We start from the raw sequence: 19,572 nt of genomic DNA, 5'->3' as shown, positions 1-19,572 counted from the left end.
ACCTACCTTGTGATTAAAGTCTCCCTGCCAACCTGAAGGCAGTCAGCTCACATCCCTATCCTGCCAAGAGATGGCCTTCAGTCTCCAGCTGTCTCCACCCAAACCCCCCAATCTTCTTTGTAATTCACTCTGGCCTCTTTCTCCTGACACTCCTGCTCTACGTGTACCACTTACCTTTGCCTTCTTCCAGCTGGAGGAACCCAGAGCCCATAAAGACACAAAGCAAGCTAAAATAAGAAGCCTGCAAGAACTGGACACAAAGAAACTTCTATGATTTTGGTCCCTTCCCAGATGAAGGCAAACTACCAAGTCAGAATTTTTTAATATGCAGGAGATAAACTCCCCAAACTCTGCCACTCACACAAGTTAGGACAAGCCAATTTTCAGAACTCACAGCTGAGAGCCCTGCACCAGCTTTGACAAAAATTGCCCTAAGAAATTTTTCTTGGTTCTAGGTACCTCTGCATTCAGGAACAGCCCTGATTTCTGGAGCTGTGCTTGTCAAATATGACTGGGGCTTAAAACTGAGTCCAGTCTCAAAGATGGGGATGCATCCACCAGGCTTTTGCTTATGGTGGACAATGAGGATGCCATCCCATCATATAGAAACAATTCAGCTAAAGAAAACTGAAAACTAGGGAGAAGGTCATTTTGAAGTCCTGACAATCTAGTTTTACAGCTAGGAATCACTTGAAAATCAGAAAGAAAAATAATTAATTCCTGAATAGCCAGCAATTGCCTCTCTATCAAGCCAACGAGCAACTGGAGTGTCCATGGCTGCTCACTTGACTGCAGCCTAAGCAAAAGGATATAACTATCCCAGGTTTTCTATGTCCTTTCTCTGCTGTTGCATGTGTGAGACTGTTCTAAAGGAAACCAGGCTGATCCCTAGACGCTTCATGCCATATAGCTTTTGCACTTGCCTCACCAGCATCCTGTTAAAAAAAAAAGGAAGTCTTACCATGCTAAGAGCGAATTTAAGTGATCTGGAGTGGTAGGGTCAGGGCTCAGAGGTGGTGAGGTCACAAAAGCTGCAGCCTTGGCCCAGTTTTTGCTCCAGTAATGTGTCCCATCTGTCCCCAAGCTGGCAGTGATCGGCTCTCCAAAAACAAGGGGACCTTGGAGAAAGCAAGGATAGACAGGAACTCAGTACAACCCACTCTCTCTTCAGCACATGGCACTGCTTGCTGCATGCAGCCATGTATAATTCACACATTGCTATATGGCTAGCACAGCTCCCAAGAAATTAAACAGCCCTGGCTTTGTCTGTATGATAAAAAATTAATCAGGAGTCTCTCTGAGGTCTACATGCTTTTGATCAGCCTATTTACAAATCTTTCTTTCTAATCCAGAAGGAGACAGTTCAGACCCACTTTTAATTTGTACTGTTTTAATCACAGGCACGTTGCTCCAATTTGGAGTGCACTGGATGGTGGATCACTCCAGCAGGCAAATGCCTTTTTACTACTCCCAGGTTGGGCACAGCACCAGCAGACAGCAGCATATGGTCCCCTGCAGCACACTCCAAGACTCCAAGAATACAAACATCAAGACAATAATTTGCTCTTTGGCTTTTCCATATTGCTCAGTAAGCTTTGTAGTCCCAACCAGCAGAACAGTTCTGACTTGCAAACACAGCTTCAGAAGCAGCTGCCTTCAGGCTCACAAGGCCCTTTTGGGTGCTTTGTAACCTGGATCCCACCACAGCCCCAGCAAGCAGGGCTGACCTGCAGCACCCATCAGGGGGGCTCAGCTCCCAGCAGCAAGGCCAGGAGCAAGCTCCAAGCATCTCTAACAGCAGCGGCACTGCCCAAGCCATCTCTCAGAAAAGCTGAAATACTGGCATGGAGGATGTGCCATTAGGAATAAAATACCTCCTTCCCATCAACAGAGATATAGCAGTCTAAGGGAAAAGTAAAAGGGAAAACAGGATAGGGAAGAGTTACAATTCAGTCATCGAGAGGGCAGTTTGTGGGAAGAGCGTCTCAACTTAAAAATACAAAAAGATTTCCCCTCATCCTTCCCAGACACAAATATTTAGTCTGGAATGGTGCTGCCATTCTTTGATAATCTCTCCCTATAGCCTGTCATTTGGGTCAAGACATACAGGTTTTTTCACTGAGCTTCTATTCAACAAAAAAATGTTTAGGGAAGCAAAGGAAGTCACTTACCTCTCTTCCTGGCCTGTGCAATGATATCAGCTGCACTCTTACTCATCACCTTGGTGATGTACACTGGGCAGTTTATTCGACTGGCAATTGTGATGGCACGGAAAACTGCTTCTGCTTCAAGCTGAGCAAAACAAGGAGGGAAAAGTTAACTGCAAATGCAGTCTGAAGAAAAAAATCAGCTGAAGGACTGTGACATATTTCTAACTGTTCAGCAACAACTCTTCAGGGGTTGATTCTGCTTTTTCCATAGAGACAGTAATAGGAAAGAGGGAGCTAACCCAACCCCAAACACTTGGCACTAGCAGTAACCACAGCCAGGTTGTACTCATAAGCAGGGTACAGCTGCCCCAGCACAAACACAGCTCCCTGGCTCCCTGCACCCCAGAAAAGGTCATGTCCAAGCAGCTGATGCAGCTCCTCCTTACTTTCCTCCCACCTTCCTGTTTAAGACTCCTACCCTGCAGCTGAAAGGAGAACAAAGCAAGAAAACTTTGCTCTTGCTTGGAGACAACCTCTGAGCTCCCCCAGCAGCCTTCCCTAATCTTTACACAATGGTGACAGTGAACGTAAAGAATTCTCAAACAGCAACTTCAGCACTATGGACTGAATTTAGCCCATAATCCACAGAAGCCTTTGAAGCAGTGCCCAGTAAGTCCCCTCTGTCAGCAAGCATAAAAGCAACCTCCTCCCAGGGAGCCAGCTGGGACGTAGGCACACAAAGAAAGCATCTTCAGATGGAGGAGCAGTGTTTCCCAGCAGCCCTGGAGACTCCTTTCCCCAACCATCAGTTTTATACCAGATCCTTCCCATATGGACTCACAGCATTGGCATTTTAATATGAAAAACCCTGTTGTAACTGAAAATAGTGACTCAGTGGTACAGAAATTTCTGTGTGAGAGTTTTTCTAGAAAAGTTGAGCTTCTTAGACTTTCGAAAACTACATGGCTTAATCCTTTACAGTTTTGTAAAATATTTTTCCTTAAATCAGACTGCTTCAGCTTGTCCTAGGACTTGAATCAAAACATTTGCTCTGGAAACCCCAAATGCACCTTTAGAGAGCAGGGAAGGAGGCATGGCCCCTGCACTGCAGCACTAGAGCTGAGCAAAATTCCTTTCTGGAAACTGCAAATGCAGATTTTCCTTAGGCTCTTGTTCTCATTAAAAGGAAACAACTCAGTCATTTTAGAGTAATTTTAGTAGAAGTTGAACAGCAAAATGAAAAAGTACATAAACAGTTCAATAGAAGAATGTGACCAATTAAGCTGATTCCTTTTGCCTTGGGGAGAAGTTAAATAAAGATCTGCAAACCACAACAATCTCTTCAAGTTCAGCCTCAAACCCTAGGGACATCGTCTCTTTAGTCTTCTAGGAAAGCAGTCACTTCCCACTACTGCCCTCCACATCCCATTAACAGTCTGAGCTGCGTACTTTAGGGGGCATTCTCATGTCTCCACATTTTCCTTGGCATTAAATAAACCCTTTCCAGATGCCTGAGATGATCCACACCAGAGCTCAGATTTTATTATAAGGGGGTTGCTTAAAACAAGCTGCCTCACAGCAACTTTCCATTCTCATGTATTTGCATCTCTGACACCAATATATCTGCCAGCATGAAAGCAGATCTATATGTGGGTGTATGCCTATGCACAGTATAGATGTGCACATGCATCTTATAGGAGGTTTTCAGCCAAAGCATTTTAACAAATGCAGTTACTCTTGAGGATTAACCCTCAAGCACTGATGATTTTTAGCCTGATAAGCCCATTTTCTTTGTCATCACAAATCAAAACACAAAGGTCACACTTAAAAAAATACATGGACATCCATGCCCAGGGCAGCAGGAGTGAGACTCCTGAGTGTGCAAGGAGTGTACACACTCATCTCTGGACTAAGGGAATGTACCTGCTGCAGCAAGTACTTTTCAGGCAAATAAACAAGTTGAAAGGACTTTTCAGACTTTGAATAATTCTGGAAAAGGCAAAGGGAGAAGCAGATGTCTGGCCTTACCTCTTCTGGCCTGCTCAGGGCATGTCCCTCAGGGCCAGTGATTCCCATCTCCAGAATACGCTTTTGTTCCTGCAATGGAAGGGATAAATGCTGACCCAGCTGCAGGATGAGACCTGTGCACCCAGCACCCTCAGGGAGATGAGCAGCCACATGGTCTGACTGTCCCTTTCAGAGGCAGTGTAAATGCAGCTGCAAAGCCCACTGAACACTGAAAACACTGGCTCTGAACTGCTCCCATGCCACACCAGCACAGTCAGCAGTGCTCTTTGTTGTGTGATTGAGCATATTTGTGTCCCAAGCCATTGATCCGCACCATCAGAAACCTCCTCTGCCCCCCAGAAATCCTACTTGACAGCACGACACCAGCCCAGGAAATGGGCTTCAGCCAACACACTAAATGGTAATTATGGGAACTTACAGCCTGCCATTCCCTATTTACTTGCTCAAGTTCCTCTGTGGTTGCAACACACAAAGCACTTTCTTAAACCTTCAGCATTGCTGACACTTTCATTTTCTGTAACACTTTCTTCCTAACAGTGAATCACTAAAATTATGCTTTTGTGAAACAGAACAGTGGTCTCCAGTTACAAGGGCACTGTGTTCTGATCAAAGACCCCATCTCAGGATCAATGGGGGCTTGTCAAAACATAATCTGCACTATCCTGTTTCATAGCAGTAGAATATTTTTTTAAATCTAAAATTAAGGCCAAGCAGTGTTACTGGAATTTATTTCCCATTTTGCAGAAACTGGTTGTCAACCCCTTTTCATCTGAGGTTGGTCCAGGCCTGACAGCAGTGCAGAAGTGGGACCAGAGCTGCTACTGTACCTCTGGCCCTGACCTGGCCTGGCCTGCCCACAGGGCTCTAATGAGCTCAGCTCAGTGATGTAATGGCTCTGTGACACAGAGAAATGTCCCCTAGAGACCCAGGATGAAGTTACTGAACATACTTGAATGTGTCAACTAATAAATATCTGATCCCAGGTCCCTGAAGGTGAAAAGCTCACACATTACCAACATACTCTGGTAAAACTGGAAAAGTCAACATTCATATATACTTTAGCCTTCACTGCAATCAATCAAGGCTGAAGAGGCATTAACAGGAATGCATTAATCTGACTGTGTAAGAACATTTTGGTTAGAAAAACATAAGGTTTCATAGGTATTATTAAAAACAGCTGCTCTGGATCATTAATGCACTGACTCTAAACAGTGCCAGTTAAAGACTTCAGATAATTAAAATACAGCAATAAAATGAAGTTATAGCCATGTGAAAAAATAGCATATTGGCACAGAATAGATACCCAAAGTAGGACAGATTTGCATCTTGAAGGAAGTAATAAAATCAGATCATATGATAAATTACCCCCTGTAAGAGGACTTGATAGTGCTATTTAACTACCATATAGATAATTCACTAGAATATTTGTTTCACAAGATCAAATTTGTATTTTCACAGGACAGTCCTAAAAAACCTATGTGCAGGAAGTTTTCATTATCCAAACAATTCTTCTACATACAAGCACAGAGAAAGACTGATTTTATGAAACGTGGCAATGGTGAACAAATATGTTGATGTATAACATAACTTACATTTATTTACTACTTCCTCTTTTCCTAGTAATTTTTCTGTCCTAGTTGTTCATATTTGATGGCCATATATTAAGGCTGATCAGAGAAAAATGAAATAGCAAAATAGAAATCTGAAATAGATTTCTATGAAATATGCAATACCATGAGTGCGCCTTGATTTTAATGGGTAATGTATCAAAACACCAGAGATGCCATTTGATTTGTTTTATTTTGCCATTCCTACAGTAATATTGACTTAATCATGTTTATTAATAGTCATTTTAAGTCTACTAGATATTTTATGTTGTATTAAAGCTATAAATTATGTATTTAGTAGTTTTTATTCATGCTAAACTCTATGAGAAATCAGCTTTTTCCTCTCTTTAACTCAAATGAGGGTTGTCACCTAGTCTCAGTGGGGGAAGGACACAACCACACTGTATGTGCCTGCTGACTCCTCACTAGTAACTTTTGATCCCAGTGGTTATTCTGTTCAAAGTTAAAATGAAAGGCAGATCTCAAAGGGGGTAAATTCTAATCAGGCAGATGGAGATGTGCTTTTTCCCCAGAAGAAAAAACAAAATACACCCAAGGCAAGAGTTCTTACACACCGCCCAACAGCTCAAACATTCCCTTGACATTCTCCCTTAGACGTGAGACAAGGTGGGTTGCCTTGTCCAGATCTCAAAGACAGCTTTAGCTGCTGTAATTTCCTTGTCAGCTCTGCAGCCCAGTCCTTAGCAGATAAGCCAGCAGATAAGCAGCTCAGCAGATAAATAAGATGGCTCACTCAGAGCCTCACTGACCTAAGAGGGGCTCGACGCATGTAGGAGAGATCAGGGCAGTGAGACATCTCTGCAACAGCCTTCAAAGATTCATCTGTCACAATGCAGCATCAAAACAACACCCACCCAAACCTGCCCCTTCTGTTTCAGAGGGGGATCCTGGCCTCTGAAAGCCCAGTGGGAGGTCTACGATCAGCTGCTGTCCTTGGGTTGCCTCTTTCCATGTTTCAGTGTGTTGTGGCACTGATCAGAGCCATGGTACAGCCCAGTGGGAGGACAGCAGCTCCCATGGCACCGACCTGCAAGGACTGTACTGGAGATGCAGGGCACTCTAATGAAACATTCTGAACTTGAACCCAGCTTCCTGATCCCGAGATGCATCTTCTAAGAGCATGGATTATACTTAAACACACATTTTTGAAATGTCTACAAGATCACAGTAGTTTTTATTCTCAAACTTCAGAGATTTATAAGAATATTCTCAAAAATAAATAGGTCTGTGAGCTTTAATACCTGCTCCAAACTCACTGTGTTGCTTATGCTGATAGCTGCAGCAAAAGACTTTAATATAACTCTTTCAGATCCTCTTTTTGTACCCAAAATCTCTGAACAAGGCTTTACATTATTCTGCTTCACTTGTATCTGCTGGATTCAGAAGAAATCTTCTTGCTTCCTTCTGCCCTCCTTATCTAGTCCTCATTTGCTCCTCCAAGGCAAGGAGCTGCCTGGATCATTGCCCTATCTCAGGGATGCTCTGGCAATTATTGCAAAAGGACTCCCATTCTCTCATCCCAAGCTTTATACCAACAGTGTGCAAGGCATCAGGTTCAATTAAAGCTCTTTCCAGGAAGTTCCCCTCCTCCTACCCATTCTCTGACTGGCCTATTTAACTTCTCCTCTCTAATATCTATCATCTCACAAAGTGAAGCAAAAACGATGGTTCACTCACCTGAGCTATCAAGTCTCCATTTTCAGCATGGACCAGGATAATAGCCCCAAGACTCTTTAGAAAGGTAAAGGCTTCATAAAGCTGCAGGTAGTACAAAGAAGGAAACACTGCTGAATAAGGAAAACACATTACTTAACACTCAGACCTCTCTCTTCACCTCAGTTTTGTACCTTCTGTGCTGGTAATTATATTGGTGAATAGCCAATTATCTCTTTTCTACACAGAACCTGAGCTTCACTGATTGGTGCTGTACCCACCCCTGTACACACCAGCTGTACCAAGAAAGGGTTAACAGCAGGGCTGGATTTCCCTGGGACAAGAGTTTGCCCCAGCCCCTGCACTGCAGGACCACCTCCCCCTGCCCTCCCATGCAGGGCTAAGTTTAGCAGCCCTGCAGTTCTGCAGCTTTAGCAAATGTAAAATAGAATTATTGCCATGTACTACAGGCACTTTTAGTAAGGCTAAAACATCTCTTTCCTGAAGTGCAGGCATTTTGCACCATCTTCTTAGAGCCATCATTGCTGAGCTTTCAGCAACATCATTAATTCAGATATTAAAAGTTGCAATATTTTCTCTAGAGCATGCTTGGTTTTAATTGCTTTCTAAGATTCAACAGCCATCTCTAAAGAAGGGCAGTAGTTGATCCTTTTACTGGTAATTTCTGAGCACACATCTACTGAGACAGTTTCCTTTCCAAAAGCTATTCAGCTTATATGTCCCTTTTTTAAACCAGACTTCAGTAACTGGAACCCCAGTTTTCAAACACAGATTAAATATGGAGGACAAAGGTTCTTCAGTGTCTACTTTTGCACTAGGGCACTTCAGGCAGCATTGAATGGCCTGCAATATACAGCTTGCAACATGGGCATTTAAACAAGGTAACAGCCATTAGTCCAGCCACACATTAAACATTTTGATGTATTCCTCTTGGCAATTCCAACAGGGAGTTGAAATTAATAGGCACTGCCTATCAGAGAATATTTATAAATTATTATGTCCAATATTCCAATTAAAACCACATGTATTGGAGGTGTAACAACAGTTATTTAAGAGACCAAGAGCAGTAGCTCTGGGAATAAGTAAGAAAGAAACATTTTATCAACTGAATAAGCAAACATTATTACTACTAACAGATGCCATTGTCCATTTACAGTGGCCTGATATGTATGGATGGGAAAGCTGAAGAGTCTGGAATCTGTAATGAGCTCTGGACAAACAAGCTCATTGTTATCTCCAGCCCTAATGAGGAAAGGCCACCTCCCCCAAAGAGCAACTCCATTTAGCTGCTTACACTACCAAGAAACTCTTGAAGCCTCAGAACTGCCACTGCCTTGAGTGCTTCATCTTTTTCTCCCTCTCTGACCTAGAGTCCTCAAAAGGTTACTGCAAAATAAAATGAGTGAAATCCTGAGCAGAGCTGAGTGGCTGCAATGTTGGGAGACACCAGAAGATTGCTACACAAGGTGAATGTCATACACTTGAGGAAACACATACAGGTGTTCTGCATAGCTCAGAACTGACCCTCCAGAGAGTAAACCACCTCTGCACATTCCTCCCAGAGCCAATCAAGCCAGTGAGAGTGTTTCTCTGGGACTCAACCTCAGCAACTCCTCAAATGTTGGGAGATGAGGAGAGAGAGGACAGATCACAGCAAAGAAAAGCATTCAGAGCAATACCTGGCTGTCAGACATTTGGTAGAGATCTTTGTAGGCCATGTAGACTTGAAAAGAGTTCACACCTGTTCCAAGACAAAATTCAAAGGTGTTACCATGTAAGAATATTCTTACATTGTATTTGAACAAGAACTTCAGGAAAAGTAAGTAATAGAATATGTCTGGACTAGGCTTTTCACTAGTGATTGCCAAAAATCAAGCAAGGCTTCACAGCTGCATTACAGCTGCTACGACTAGAAGCCTGGATGCCCTCTACACTGGGGGAATTTTTTGGATGCTGTGGGTAGCCTGTGTTCATCCCTGGAGTAACCCAGCCACCACTGCAAAGAGGATTGCTTGTAGCCAAGCAATGGTGGCTAAAGCAAGCATATAAATTTTGTGAAGTTTAAAAAACCTTGTGTAAGGTTCTGTGAATCAGTGTTTTTCTTTTACAGTTTCCTTAGATATTCAGGAAAGCATTTCAGCTTGATCTAAACTGTGATTTTTGGTAGACAAAACTTCTGGTTAGGTTCCCCCAAACTGCTGAGAAGGTGTAGGAAATGTGTATCTGAATGGGCATACAGGCTTGCTTTTTCTTGACCTTACACTCCAAAGTGCCTAGCTTAGCTGATGGTAGACACTGGGAAGGAGTGGAAACAAAGCCTGAAACCAGTTTTATAGGCAGCTCACCACACCTCTTCTTCTGCCTTCCAAAGAAGGAAGGATTTATGCTGGCAGCCATAAAAAGCCAAGAAAGACAACAGTTTCAAATTTCAGAAATCCCTAAGAAATGCTACTGTTGAGTGTCAGTTGTCAATAACCTCCTGTATTCAAATCCCCATAAGCGTTGCTATTTATTTCAAAGATTTGGTTATTTACACAGCTTTGTATTCTTAAAGAATGCAACTTACAAATGTCTTCTGTTCTTAATTTCTGTACATATGAATTCATATTAGTGTCATATCACTTTCTAGTCTACTGGCAAGATCCCCAGCTTGGTCCAAGGAACAGAATCATAGTTTTCTAGCTTAAAAAAAAAAGTAAATTCTAAGCTACCTAAGCTCTGTATGCTGCATTTCAAAATGGCTGTGATGAAAACTGTGCTTCCTGGGGCAAGAAGAAAATATTCCTATTGTTCATGTTGTCTACATTAATGAATAAATGAATAAATATCTCTGATGAAGATATAACTTCTTCCTGAGTCTAAAATGAACAAATACATCCTTAAGCAGAGGATATGACTGCTCACACACACACAGAATTCATTTATTTACAATTACAGGACTAAAATACCCCAGGATGCATGCAAGATAAAACACTGAAATGATGCCTGGCATTATGTCCTCCTGCTAAGTCCAGGCAGCTCAGAGAGAAACACAAAGCAGGAGCTGGCCCCTCCTTGCTGACTTCCACACTGAGCAAATCCAGCCTGAACGGTGGAACTCCGTCAGCCTGTAAACCCATCCTTTTTTCCCATTTCCTATTTATCATGTTCAGAAAACGCATATAGCCTTTACTAACTGTAATCCCTCCATCTACTCCTCATTACAATTTCAGAGTACTCATTACATTCTTATTTTAAAACCTAAGCTTGGCTGGGCCTTGCCTGGGGCCAATGCTTGCAGCCTCATGCCCGGAGCAAGGCCCAGCACACCCATCCCACCTGCCTTAGAGCAAAGCTCAATTTTCTCCCCAAAAACCCACCCCACGTGTCAGATGTCAGCTGCAGCCAGGAGCCACCTTCCTGCAGGGGTGCCTGAGCCCACACAAAGCTCCCCACAAAGGAGGACATGTTGGGCCTGCTCCAAGGCATGCTGACTGCCTCAGTGATGGCACAGGACTGACACCTCACAGGGATTTCTCTGGGAGCCCAGGGCTGGGGTACCCATTGCTCTCCCTTATCCACCACCATTCATTGCCTCACAGTCCTGCAGGAGGTAAGGCAGCTTTCCCTGACTGCTGGGGGGAGAAAACACACACCCTGACCCAAGTAATATATATTCTCATCCTTTCTCTTTTATTGCCTTGCTATCTTCTTGGGCCCTCTTCTGACCTTGATAAAATGACTGAGTTTTGCTCTCACTCTGTTTAATGTTCTCCCTGAAATTAATGGAAGCAGAAGGGAGCCCAGTAGGGAATCTGCCATAGGATCTTGAGCCTGCTCCTTACTACAGGGCAGAAGCAGAGCTCTCCCATGTAAACACACATTCCACCCTCAGCTGCCACCAGACACACACACAGCAGGAGAGCATGTCAGGGGCTGCCTTTACAGCTAACAGGAGAGAGGGTGTGAACAATCCTGCCTTGCAAAGAGAGCACCTACACCAGATACCAAGATAAATTACACAAATTTACATACACAGGTATCCAAGATTAGACTCCTTGCCCTGGCCTGGCTCCTTGACCTACTCATTGGAATTATGCAGCTTTTCAAAAGCCCTGGTCTGTGGCCTATTGACCTGAATACTTCACATCTGTTACACACTACGTTCTTGTTAATGTCCTATTTGCTCTCACACCAGTACTCAAGAGAATCCTCTCCAAATTTTAGGCAGGACTACAGTGTACTCCTGAACTTTCTGAACAGTGACAAAGTCAAAGTAACCAGTGAGGCCCCTGTCAGCAATTTTAGGCTCCTGCTCCTTTGCATATACTGAAGAAGCTCAATCCCAAAATAGCTGCTGAAATTATCCAAGTTGGAGTGTTTATAATCAATATTTGGCTCTACAAAATCTTCAGGCACTTCCAAAGGCTGTGTCTCCTTAAATTAGCATTGTATTGATTTAAAACTGATTAATTGTTCAATTATACCTCATGACAAGGCACCTCAACAGCCACTCTCTGAGCTCCCCTGTTACTCATGCTGATTGCATTAGGCACATGCAGCTCTGAAACACAATGAGCTGAGCCCTGTCACTCAGCTCACTCACCCACAATCAGCCAAGAACCAATTCAATCCAGATTCCAGCTGATGAAAAACAGGGTCACTCCACTGACATCAAGTCTATTTGCACCAGCTGGCTTAAATGTTTCCAATTATCAGGTAATATTACCCATTAATTTGAAAGGCCTTGCCATGCTGAATTATTTCCTATTGTGCTTGTGAGTTCATACTCAACCTTACCTTGTGTCTCCAACATGTGAGAGTAACTCACACTGCCTGCCTGAGATATACATGAGAACAAAGGTGACCTCCTAATGCTCCCACCACTGAAGAGGCCACCAAGGCTCCATCATAAATCTCAGTTCAGGAACCAATGAACAGATTTCTGTTTCCCCTGATGACTCAAAGGCAGGTCAGATTTACATAGAAAACTCACATTTCAATAGTTGGAGAAAACTAATAACCTAACTGTCTGCACCAGGCTTTTAATGTAAACCCTTGGGCAAATTTGGGAGTGCTGAGCCATCTGTGGTCAGGGAGCTCTGGAAAATAATATCCAACCTTTGAAACAAGGCACAATATACTTGTCTTGAGAGCACAGTCAGCTAAAGCACAGCAGCAGATTCATGTTAATGCTGATAGCAGGGAAACAGCACAGATTTAGCACAGCCTGTGTTGACAGATGTCATCACCTTGTAAAAATCCCCTATACTAGAGACCTATGTAAGACCAGCTGCAGTTTCTCTAATTATGTGCAGCTTTGCTGATGGAAGTGTTTTGTTGCCTAAAATCTGGTTATACAACACATGTACTGTTAGCACCCTGTGACATGGAATAAACTCCCCCAGGTGACTGCACCTCCACGGCATCTCAGCAAACAACACTCAAAAATAGCATTTTGCTTTTTTTCTACTTTGATAGTACTTTTCCCTATAAAGAGAACTTTTCACATCCAAGTCAACACTAGCTCTACAAATTGCAAAGGGTGCTGCATATACACATCACTTAGGTTTCCCAAGAGAAGAGTCATTCTGATTTGCCCATGGAAATCACATGCTATTTCAGAAAATATTCCAATTAATATCCATATGTTTTCAAGGAATGTATAAAATGAAAAATATGTGAAAATATATGATTCTGAAAAGAAAATACAAGCTGTCAGGCACAATTTCAAGGAACAATATCTAAGTTAGGATCTTCTGAAGGCTAGATTCCATTGCCCACACAGAGGTATCTGGTGCCACAAAGGTGCCCTCCTTATATGAGATTGCCACATTGAGCTTGCATGTGTGGAAATGCATTTAGGAGAGGTCTCATCTGTGCTATTCTGAATTGGTAGCTGGAGTCCAGGTAAGGTAACCTATAGCATCTCACAGGATAGTAGGCCTGTTAACTGAACACAGTCAAACCCATAGAAGTGTCTTAGATTCCTGAATAAGTGACCTTTTTTTTTTTTTGCAAGTGTTGAAATATGGCATCTTCTAGTAACTAGTAACTTCAGGGAAAGCCAGCAGAGAGAAGCACTTGAGAAAATCAGGGCATTTTTTCAATATTAGATACCAAACTTTAGCATCTCTTTTTAACTGGAATCTTCTAAAAATACAGGCATGTCTTATTTTACAAAATCAAGTCTCAGCAAGTAAATTATTCCAATTCACTGCTGCAAAATGAGATCTAGCCTGTAGTGACATTTTCACAGCCCCATGTGCTCTTCATATTTGAATTTAATTGGAGGCAGCTGAATCAAATTTTTCAGTCTAGTTAAAACCTGAACCACTGCTTTGAAACATTTCACTTTCTTCATTCATTAAATAGAGGATATAAGGTGACTGGGGTGATTATCCTAAATACTGGTCTTTACCTTAAAAAAAAACCCTACCTATGCAATGTCTGAGCCTATTTCCACATATACAAGCAAGGATAAAGTGATAAATTTCTTTATGACAATGTAAGCATCTTAATCTTCCATGTCTGTACTGGACAAAGTCATATATATGCACAAAATTTTAGGTCTATTTTACACAGCAGCAAGTGAAAATACAAGTTCAAGGTAGTGAAGAATCTTAGTCAGCATAGCTAGTGCCTATGCATTCATTAAAATATTCCAAAATTTCACCTTCATATGATATTTCCATAAAACCAAAAAATATTACTGCATTTCACTCACTAACCTTTGTCTTGCACGAGTACTTCCAGCTCTTCTCGAATCCCATCATACCAGCTGGTGATGTCCACATGGAGAGCATAATCACAACAGGATTTGGTATCAGCTGCCTCATGCCACTTCTCAAAGGAGGTCAGTAAACTAGTTCCAGGTTCTGGAAGCACATGATCAACTGAAAAAGAGATTGAGTGTGTGTTAGCAGGACAGTATGCACACTGTTCAGATTTCCCTGTGAGCAGCCTTCCAGCACCTCAGCCAGAGGAGCAGCCTTGGAGGCAGTCTGTGTGCTGACTAACTCTGGGGTGTCAGCCAGGTCCTGCTGCCCCAGGTGCAGCAGACTCTGTGAACAGTCTATACTAAAGATGAGTCTGGCAACCTGCTTGGTGCAGCATCAATAGACACACAAAGGGGGACCCAAACACCTCACAGTTTAGGAAACATTTGTCTTTCCCCTTACTGTACTGTAAGAGACCCCAGGTTCTGGCCTTCAGTGTAGCTCTTGTCTGATGTGTCCATTTCTGTGTATTTCACAGTAAGCACAACAATTAACCAGTGCCTCACAGTCTCTGAACTGGCCCACTCTGCCCCATCAACACATCAGTGCAGATGTTCAATGTTTTCTCAGCAGCCAAAACTGGGAATACAGCCAAAGGTTTGAACAGGGGTGACGTTGAGCACAAACACTGTCACACTATGCAGTCCATTGAATGCCCTGCCTCTGCCCTGCCTCAGCCTTTCTGCCTCTAATGGTGCCACACCACCCACTGACACAAAAACATGACTATTTATGCATAGGTGCTTCTCTCTGCAGGGCCAGTTAGTACAAAAACAAACCAGGATGGGCTTACCAATGCCATCTGCAAGCCTAACTCTGCACAGGAATACTCAACTGAAGAACACAGACTGAAAAAAACTATTAACTAAAGGAATGAACAACAGTGCATTTTGTGCCTATGGCCAAAGAGTCTTTCAGCAGATGCCCGAATATGGGTAACAGGCAACACCATAAAAAAAATCCACATCCCAATTCAGTGGGAATAAAACTCCACTGGGAAACTCCACTCCACAAGGAAGCTAAGACACTTTATGGCACCTGAACAATTGCCTCACAACATCTAACCAAAGTCAAGTCACAGCCAGAAGGAAAGAGATAAACCTTGTCCAACCATCTGTAGACAGAAGAAGGGTCTTTAACAACTAGAAACACCTCTTCTTTTCACCAACAAAGATGTTCCTCTGAGACATCTCTGTTAAGGTCTTCCTGAATTCCTGCTGCCAAATCCAAGTTCATACATAAGCATATCTTCTTATTTCCAAAGCTCTTGAAATGGCAGTAGGTGGGAACAGCAGATTTTCTGTGCCATATACTTACAGCGCTACCTACACTGCTTTCTAAAAATCCCAAGATTACATGCATTATCCCTCAATGCTTGTTCTGTATTTCAGAGGAAAATCCAAGAGACAATTCCACATGCTTGTATTTCTTTCTGAGGATAGGTTCATTTTCAGGCCAACCCTGGTTAACAATGATGAATGGATCTCAAACACAGTGCCCAGAAATTTGAAGATTCATTCCAGAAGATCTCAGAAAATTAGAATGAAGCCTCTTGTAGCTATCCCCACACAGAGACAGCTCTGCTGGTACTCACTGATCATGGTGGTGCCCCCTGCTAGTGCTGCTTTCGTGCCTTGATAGAAGTCATCAACAGCAGTCATCCCCTGGTAGGGCTTCTGTAGATAAGTGTTGACATCTATTCCCCCAGGAATAACCATGCGCCCATTAGCCTCTATGGTCTTGACTCCTCCAGGAACAATCAGATTCTCTCCTATTTGCCTGCACAGCAAGGAAAGCCAGTATTACTTTATTGGAACAAGCACAGAGGACAAAGCTCTTTGAGGCATGTAGGGAGAGGGAGCCTGGGCCCACACAGCAGGAGGTGGGTCCCCAAAGGCAAGGTGAAGCTCAAGCACACGCTCCCTCTGCCCTGCCCAGCACAGCAGAACAAAGCAGAGGAGAGCTGAGTCACTGAGCCATGAGCTCTGTTTGCTCTGCATGGCTCTAGTGGCCAATAAAGGAGCTGTAATGCACCAGCATTAAAAATTGATTATTTTTATATGATTTCTATCTTTAAACAATTCAAATTATGTACACTTAGTGCTCTCTTGGGAGCTCCAGTTTTGTATACTAGGTTCTTAAATGAAAATAGGAAAACATAGATCAAATACAGGAGCAAGCTGGAATTGTAAAAATACATGGCAGAAGGAAAAGGCAGAAAATTTTATAATTACTTTGTCATCATGCAATGCAAATGTATCCTTAAAAAGAAATCTAAATAACCTAAGATACAGAAATACATATCTAAGAGACCTAAACATGTTTAATCTACCATGTCCCATATTCTTCATCCTCCTCTTGAAGTTAAAAGCCAGTGAAACATTCTGCATAACTGTGTGGAAAAATTATAATTAGCTGCTGCTGTATTTTTCCCTTCAGGTCTTCAAAGCAGGATTTTTTTTTCACTATTCAAAATATTAATCTGTCCCCCATACCAATATCAAACTCCAGATACTTATGATCAAAATACTTTTATTATTCATGGACTCAATTGCAAATAAATTAAACTTTAACTTTTAAAGGCAGACTAGAATTTATTGTCTACTTTGCATGGCACCAAACAGGGAGAGGGGTCTATGTGGAAGCCAGGTGTCTGCACTGTTCCACCACAATATATTTGGGCTTAGAGGTAACTGTAAGGTAGTTAAAGTTCATTTAGTTTATCTTATATTACAGACACAGAGTCCTTGGTCCTAATTTTCTTTTGTCTGGATAACATAGCTTTTATCCACAGCTAAATAAATACCTCAGACATCTGAGCTGCTGAATCTGTATCCTCATATTAAAAGGCAACTCCCACCTACAGTTCAAAACACAGCAACTGATTAACAGCCAACTGTGATAAGGTAGAACCAGAAGTGAATACAACTCTTCATTAAAACCAGTGGGAACAAATTAAAAAAGGGGGATAATTATTCACATTGGAATCTGGCCAAACTGGCAGAGTTAATAAATAGCCCCAAGAGGTCAAGAATTTGTTTCATATGCTATGCCAAAAAGTCACCTCCAGCAACTCATCTCCTGCAGCGCCCTGGGCTCTGGTTGGAGGGAAGCACAGCCATTCCATGGGCAAACTCCTCTTGGGCATCCCAGGATGGGGTCACAGCACTGAACAAATCCAGGAGGGCTTACTCATGAGAGCTGGCACCTAACAGTCATCAACATGTGCAGCACTGCCATAGCCTGTGTGCAGTGCACAGTGTGAAGAACACCCTGACAAACAGGGAACCAACCTGGATGCAAACACCAGCAGCTGCCCAGCACATCCAATTGCACAAACAACAGCTGCAAGCAGCTCCTCTGTTTTAAAATGTGCCTCACAAAGGCATACCATAAAGCACTGCACCCATGAGTAGATTCAATGCCTGTATAAAATTAGGAAGACACGTGTAGCAATGGTGTTGCACTATTTCGTTAGTCAAATCTATCCCCAGGATTTTAATCAGAACAACCCTCCACCTTTGTAGAGCATTTATGTGGCTAAGAAATTGAACTGGGAAAAAAAAATTAACTATGACCCATCTCCTTTGAGTACATCCAAGGAGCAACTGCACTTCAAGTACTAACACACCTTCCAAGAAGGTGAAAACCTTCACAAAAAAGGCAATTTATTTTTATTTTCTTCCACAATCAGTATCTACCAATTTCCTCTTCAAGAAGACACATGTCCTAACAAAGTGAAAGTGTGCTACCTATATGTTAAAGATTTTTGATGACTCAATGCTCATTATTTTCATTGTATGGTTGAGTAACATCTTATTCAGCTGAAATCATCCATGTTGAAGTGACATGGGACCAAACGGCCTTTGTGGATGATGCTGCACTTCTGTCAGAAACCTGTCTCATCTATTGCCCTAGCATCAAGATTAAGGCTGGGAGAAGTCTGATCTTCACTGCTGCTCAAGGTTATTTTTATTCTGTCCAAGTAGAACACAGATAATGTGACAGGATTCCTGAATTGCTCACTCATTAATGCAAAGCACATGTGAGTAAGAATGGAGTTCTATTACTTGTGGGTGAAAAAATACAATAGGGCAGATAACTGCATTCTAGACACTGTACAAATGACTGAGCTGGTTTCCTCATATGTCAGCAACCAGAAAACTCAGACCCACAAGAAGCTGATGCTGTCTGCCATTTTCAGTCGAACAAGTTGGGAAATTCTGTTGTACGTGAGCTGATTAAAGCACAACAAAAACCAGCAGGCTTCAGCTCTTCCTAAGCTTCATCCAAGGAAGCTGAAAACCTCTCCCAGAACTCTGTGGTGATGCTTCTGCAGTTATCAAGCCCTGACCTTTTTTAGGCATCTGAGGTGCCCCCTAACTTGACTCACCGCTTGCCCAGCTCTGGAGACCATGCCCCCAGTCCCCCATCCTGCCACTGTTTGTCCCTCCAGCCCAGAGGGACCCAACCCTTCCCCTTGGCAGGGATGGAGCAGCAAGCACCAGACCATGACCTGTCACTTGGCACAGGGCTCACTTCCTCATGTGATTACCCAGGCAGGCGAGATGTAGGCAAAATCCATTATTTATATGTCAATTTAAATTACCAAATATTTAAAATACTATTTAGATAATGGAGAACTGCCTCTCAGCTGCCATCTGAGTGTGCAGGGCTTAAGTTTCAGGTAGGAAAAATCCACATGCACTGCTGCTCCTTGTACCTAGGGAGCCAGTTTGAGCATTGATTGGCAGGAAGAAACATCGACCATCCTCCAAACTATAGCTGATCTTCAAACACACTCAAGGTTACATCTGCTCTCCTCTCTGCAGAATGATCTGCATTAAAAGACCCAAATCTTTCATTAGGCTGCAAGAGAAACCCAACCCTCTCTTTTCCAATCATTTTTCATTTCAGAGTGAGAAAAATAACCCAGATCTTTTATAGCCTGGTAAAACCAGGACACTACTGCCTATTCTGGGCTGAGTGGTTTGGTGTCTGCTCCATTCTGTGTTAGAATTCTGTATTATCAGCAGGATCTGCAGCTGGAAAGTTGTAGCATCAACTGAAATGCAGATGACTGAGTTTTAAGGTCCAGCTCCAAACAAGCTTGAGCAACATTTAACAATGATGTTAAATATTCAGACACAATGGGCAGTTCCATCTGAAGAAGCTGGGAGATCAGACAAACCCAGAGCTTTCTTAGATTGCAAAATTTATCATCTGAACACAGTAAGAACCCAACCCCATCTCACAGCAGGCTGCCCTCACAAATTACTTCAGAGCAGGACTTCTTGCACAGTTTACAACGAAAAATCTTGGATTGTCTAAATC

The 19,572-nt window shown here is 42.6% G+C and overlaps 1 protein-coding gene across 2 annotated transcripts in view; it reads right to left on the bottom strand.

Annotated features, from left to right (window-relative positions):
• The window catches only part of CRMP1 (collapsin response mediator protein 1), a 50,380-nt gene that overhangs the window by 11,696 nt on the left and 19,112 nt on the right, over positions 1–19,572 (bottom strand). For both annotated transcript variants that reach the window (XM_063157615.1, XM_063157616.1), the window contains exons 3-9: positions 15,833–16,017; positions 14,191–14,355; positions 9,160–9,221; positions 7,484–7,564; positions 4,179–4,247; positions 2,172–2,292; positions 962–1,118 (exon numbers count right to left, since the gene is read on the bottom strand). In XM_063157615.1, the coding sequence (XP_063013685.1) occupies positions 962–1,118; positions 2,172–2,292; positions 4,179–4,247; positions 7,484–7,564; positions 9,160–9,221; positions 14,191–14,355; positions 15,833–16,017 (840 nt within the window). The remainder of the gene's footprint in view (positions 1–961; positions 1,119–2,171; positions 2,293–4,178; positions 4,248–7,483; positions 7,565–9,159; positions 9,222–14,190; positions 14,356–15,832; positions 16,018–19,572) is intronic.

Source organism: Melospiza melodia, chromosome 5, assembly GCF_035770615.1.
Source record: "Melospiza melodia melodia isolate bMelMel2 chromosome 5, bMelMel2.pri, whole genome shotgun sequence".
NCBI classification, from domain to species: Eukaryota; Metazoa; Chordata; class Aves; order Passeriformes; family Passerellidae; genus Melospiza; species Melospiza melodia.
Note: the sequence above shows the minus strand (reverse complement) of the source record. Positions and strands in the feature narration are given on the sequence as shown.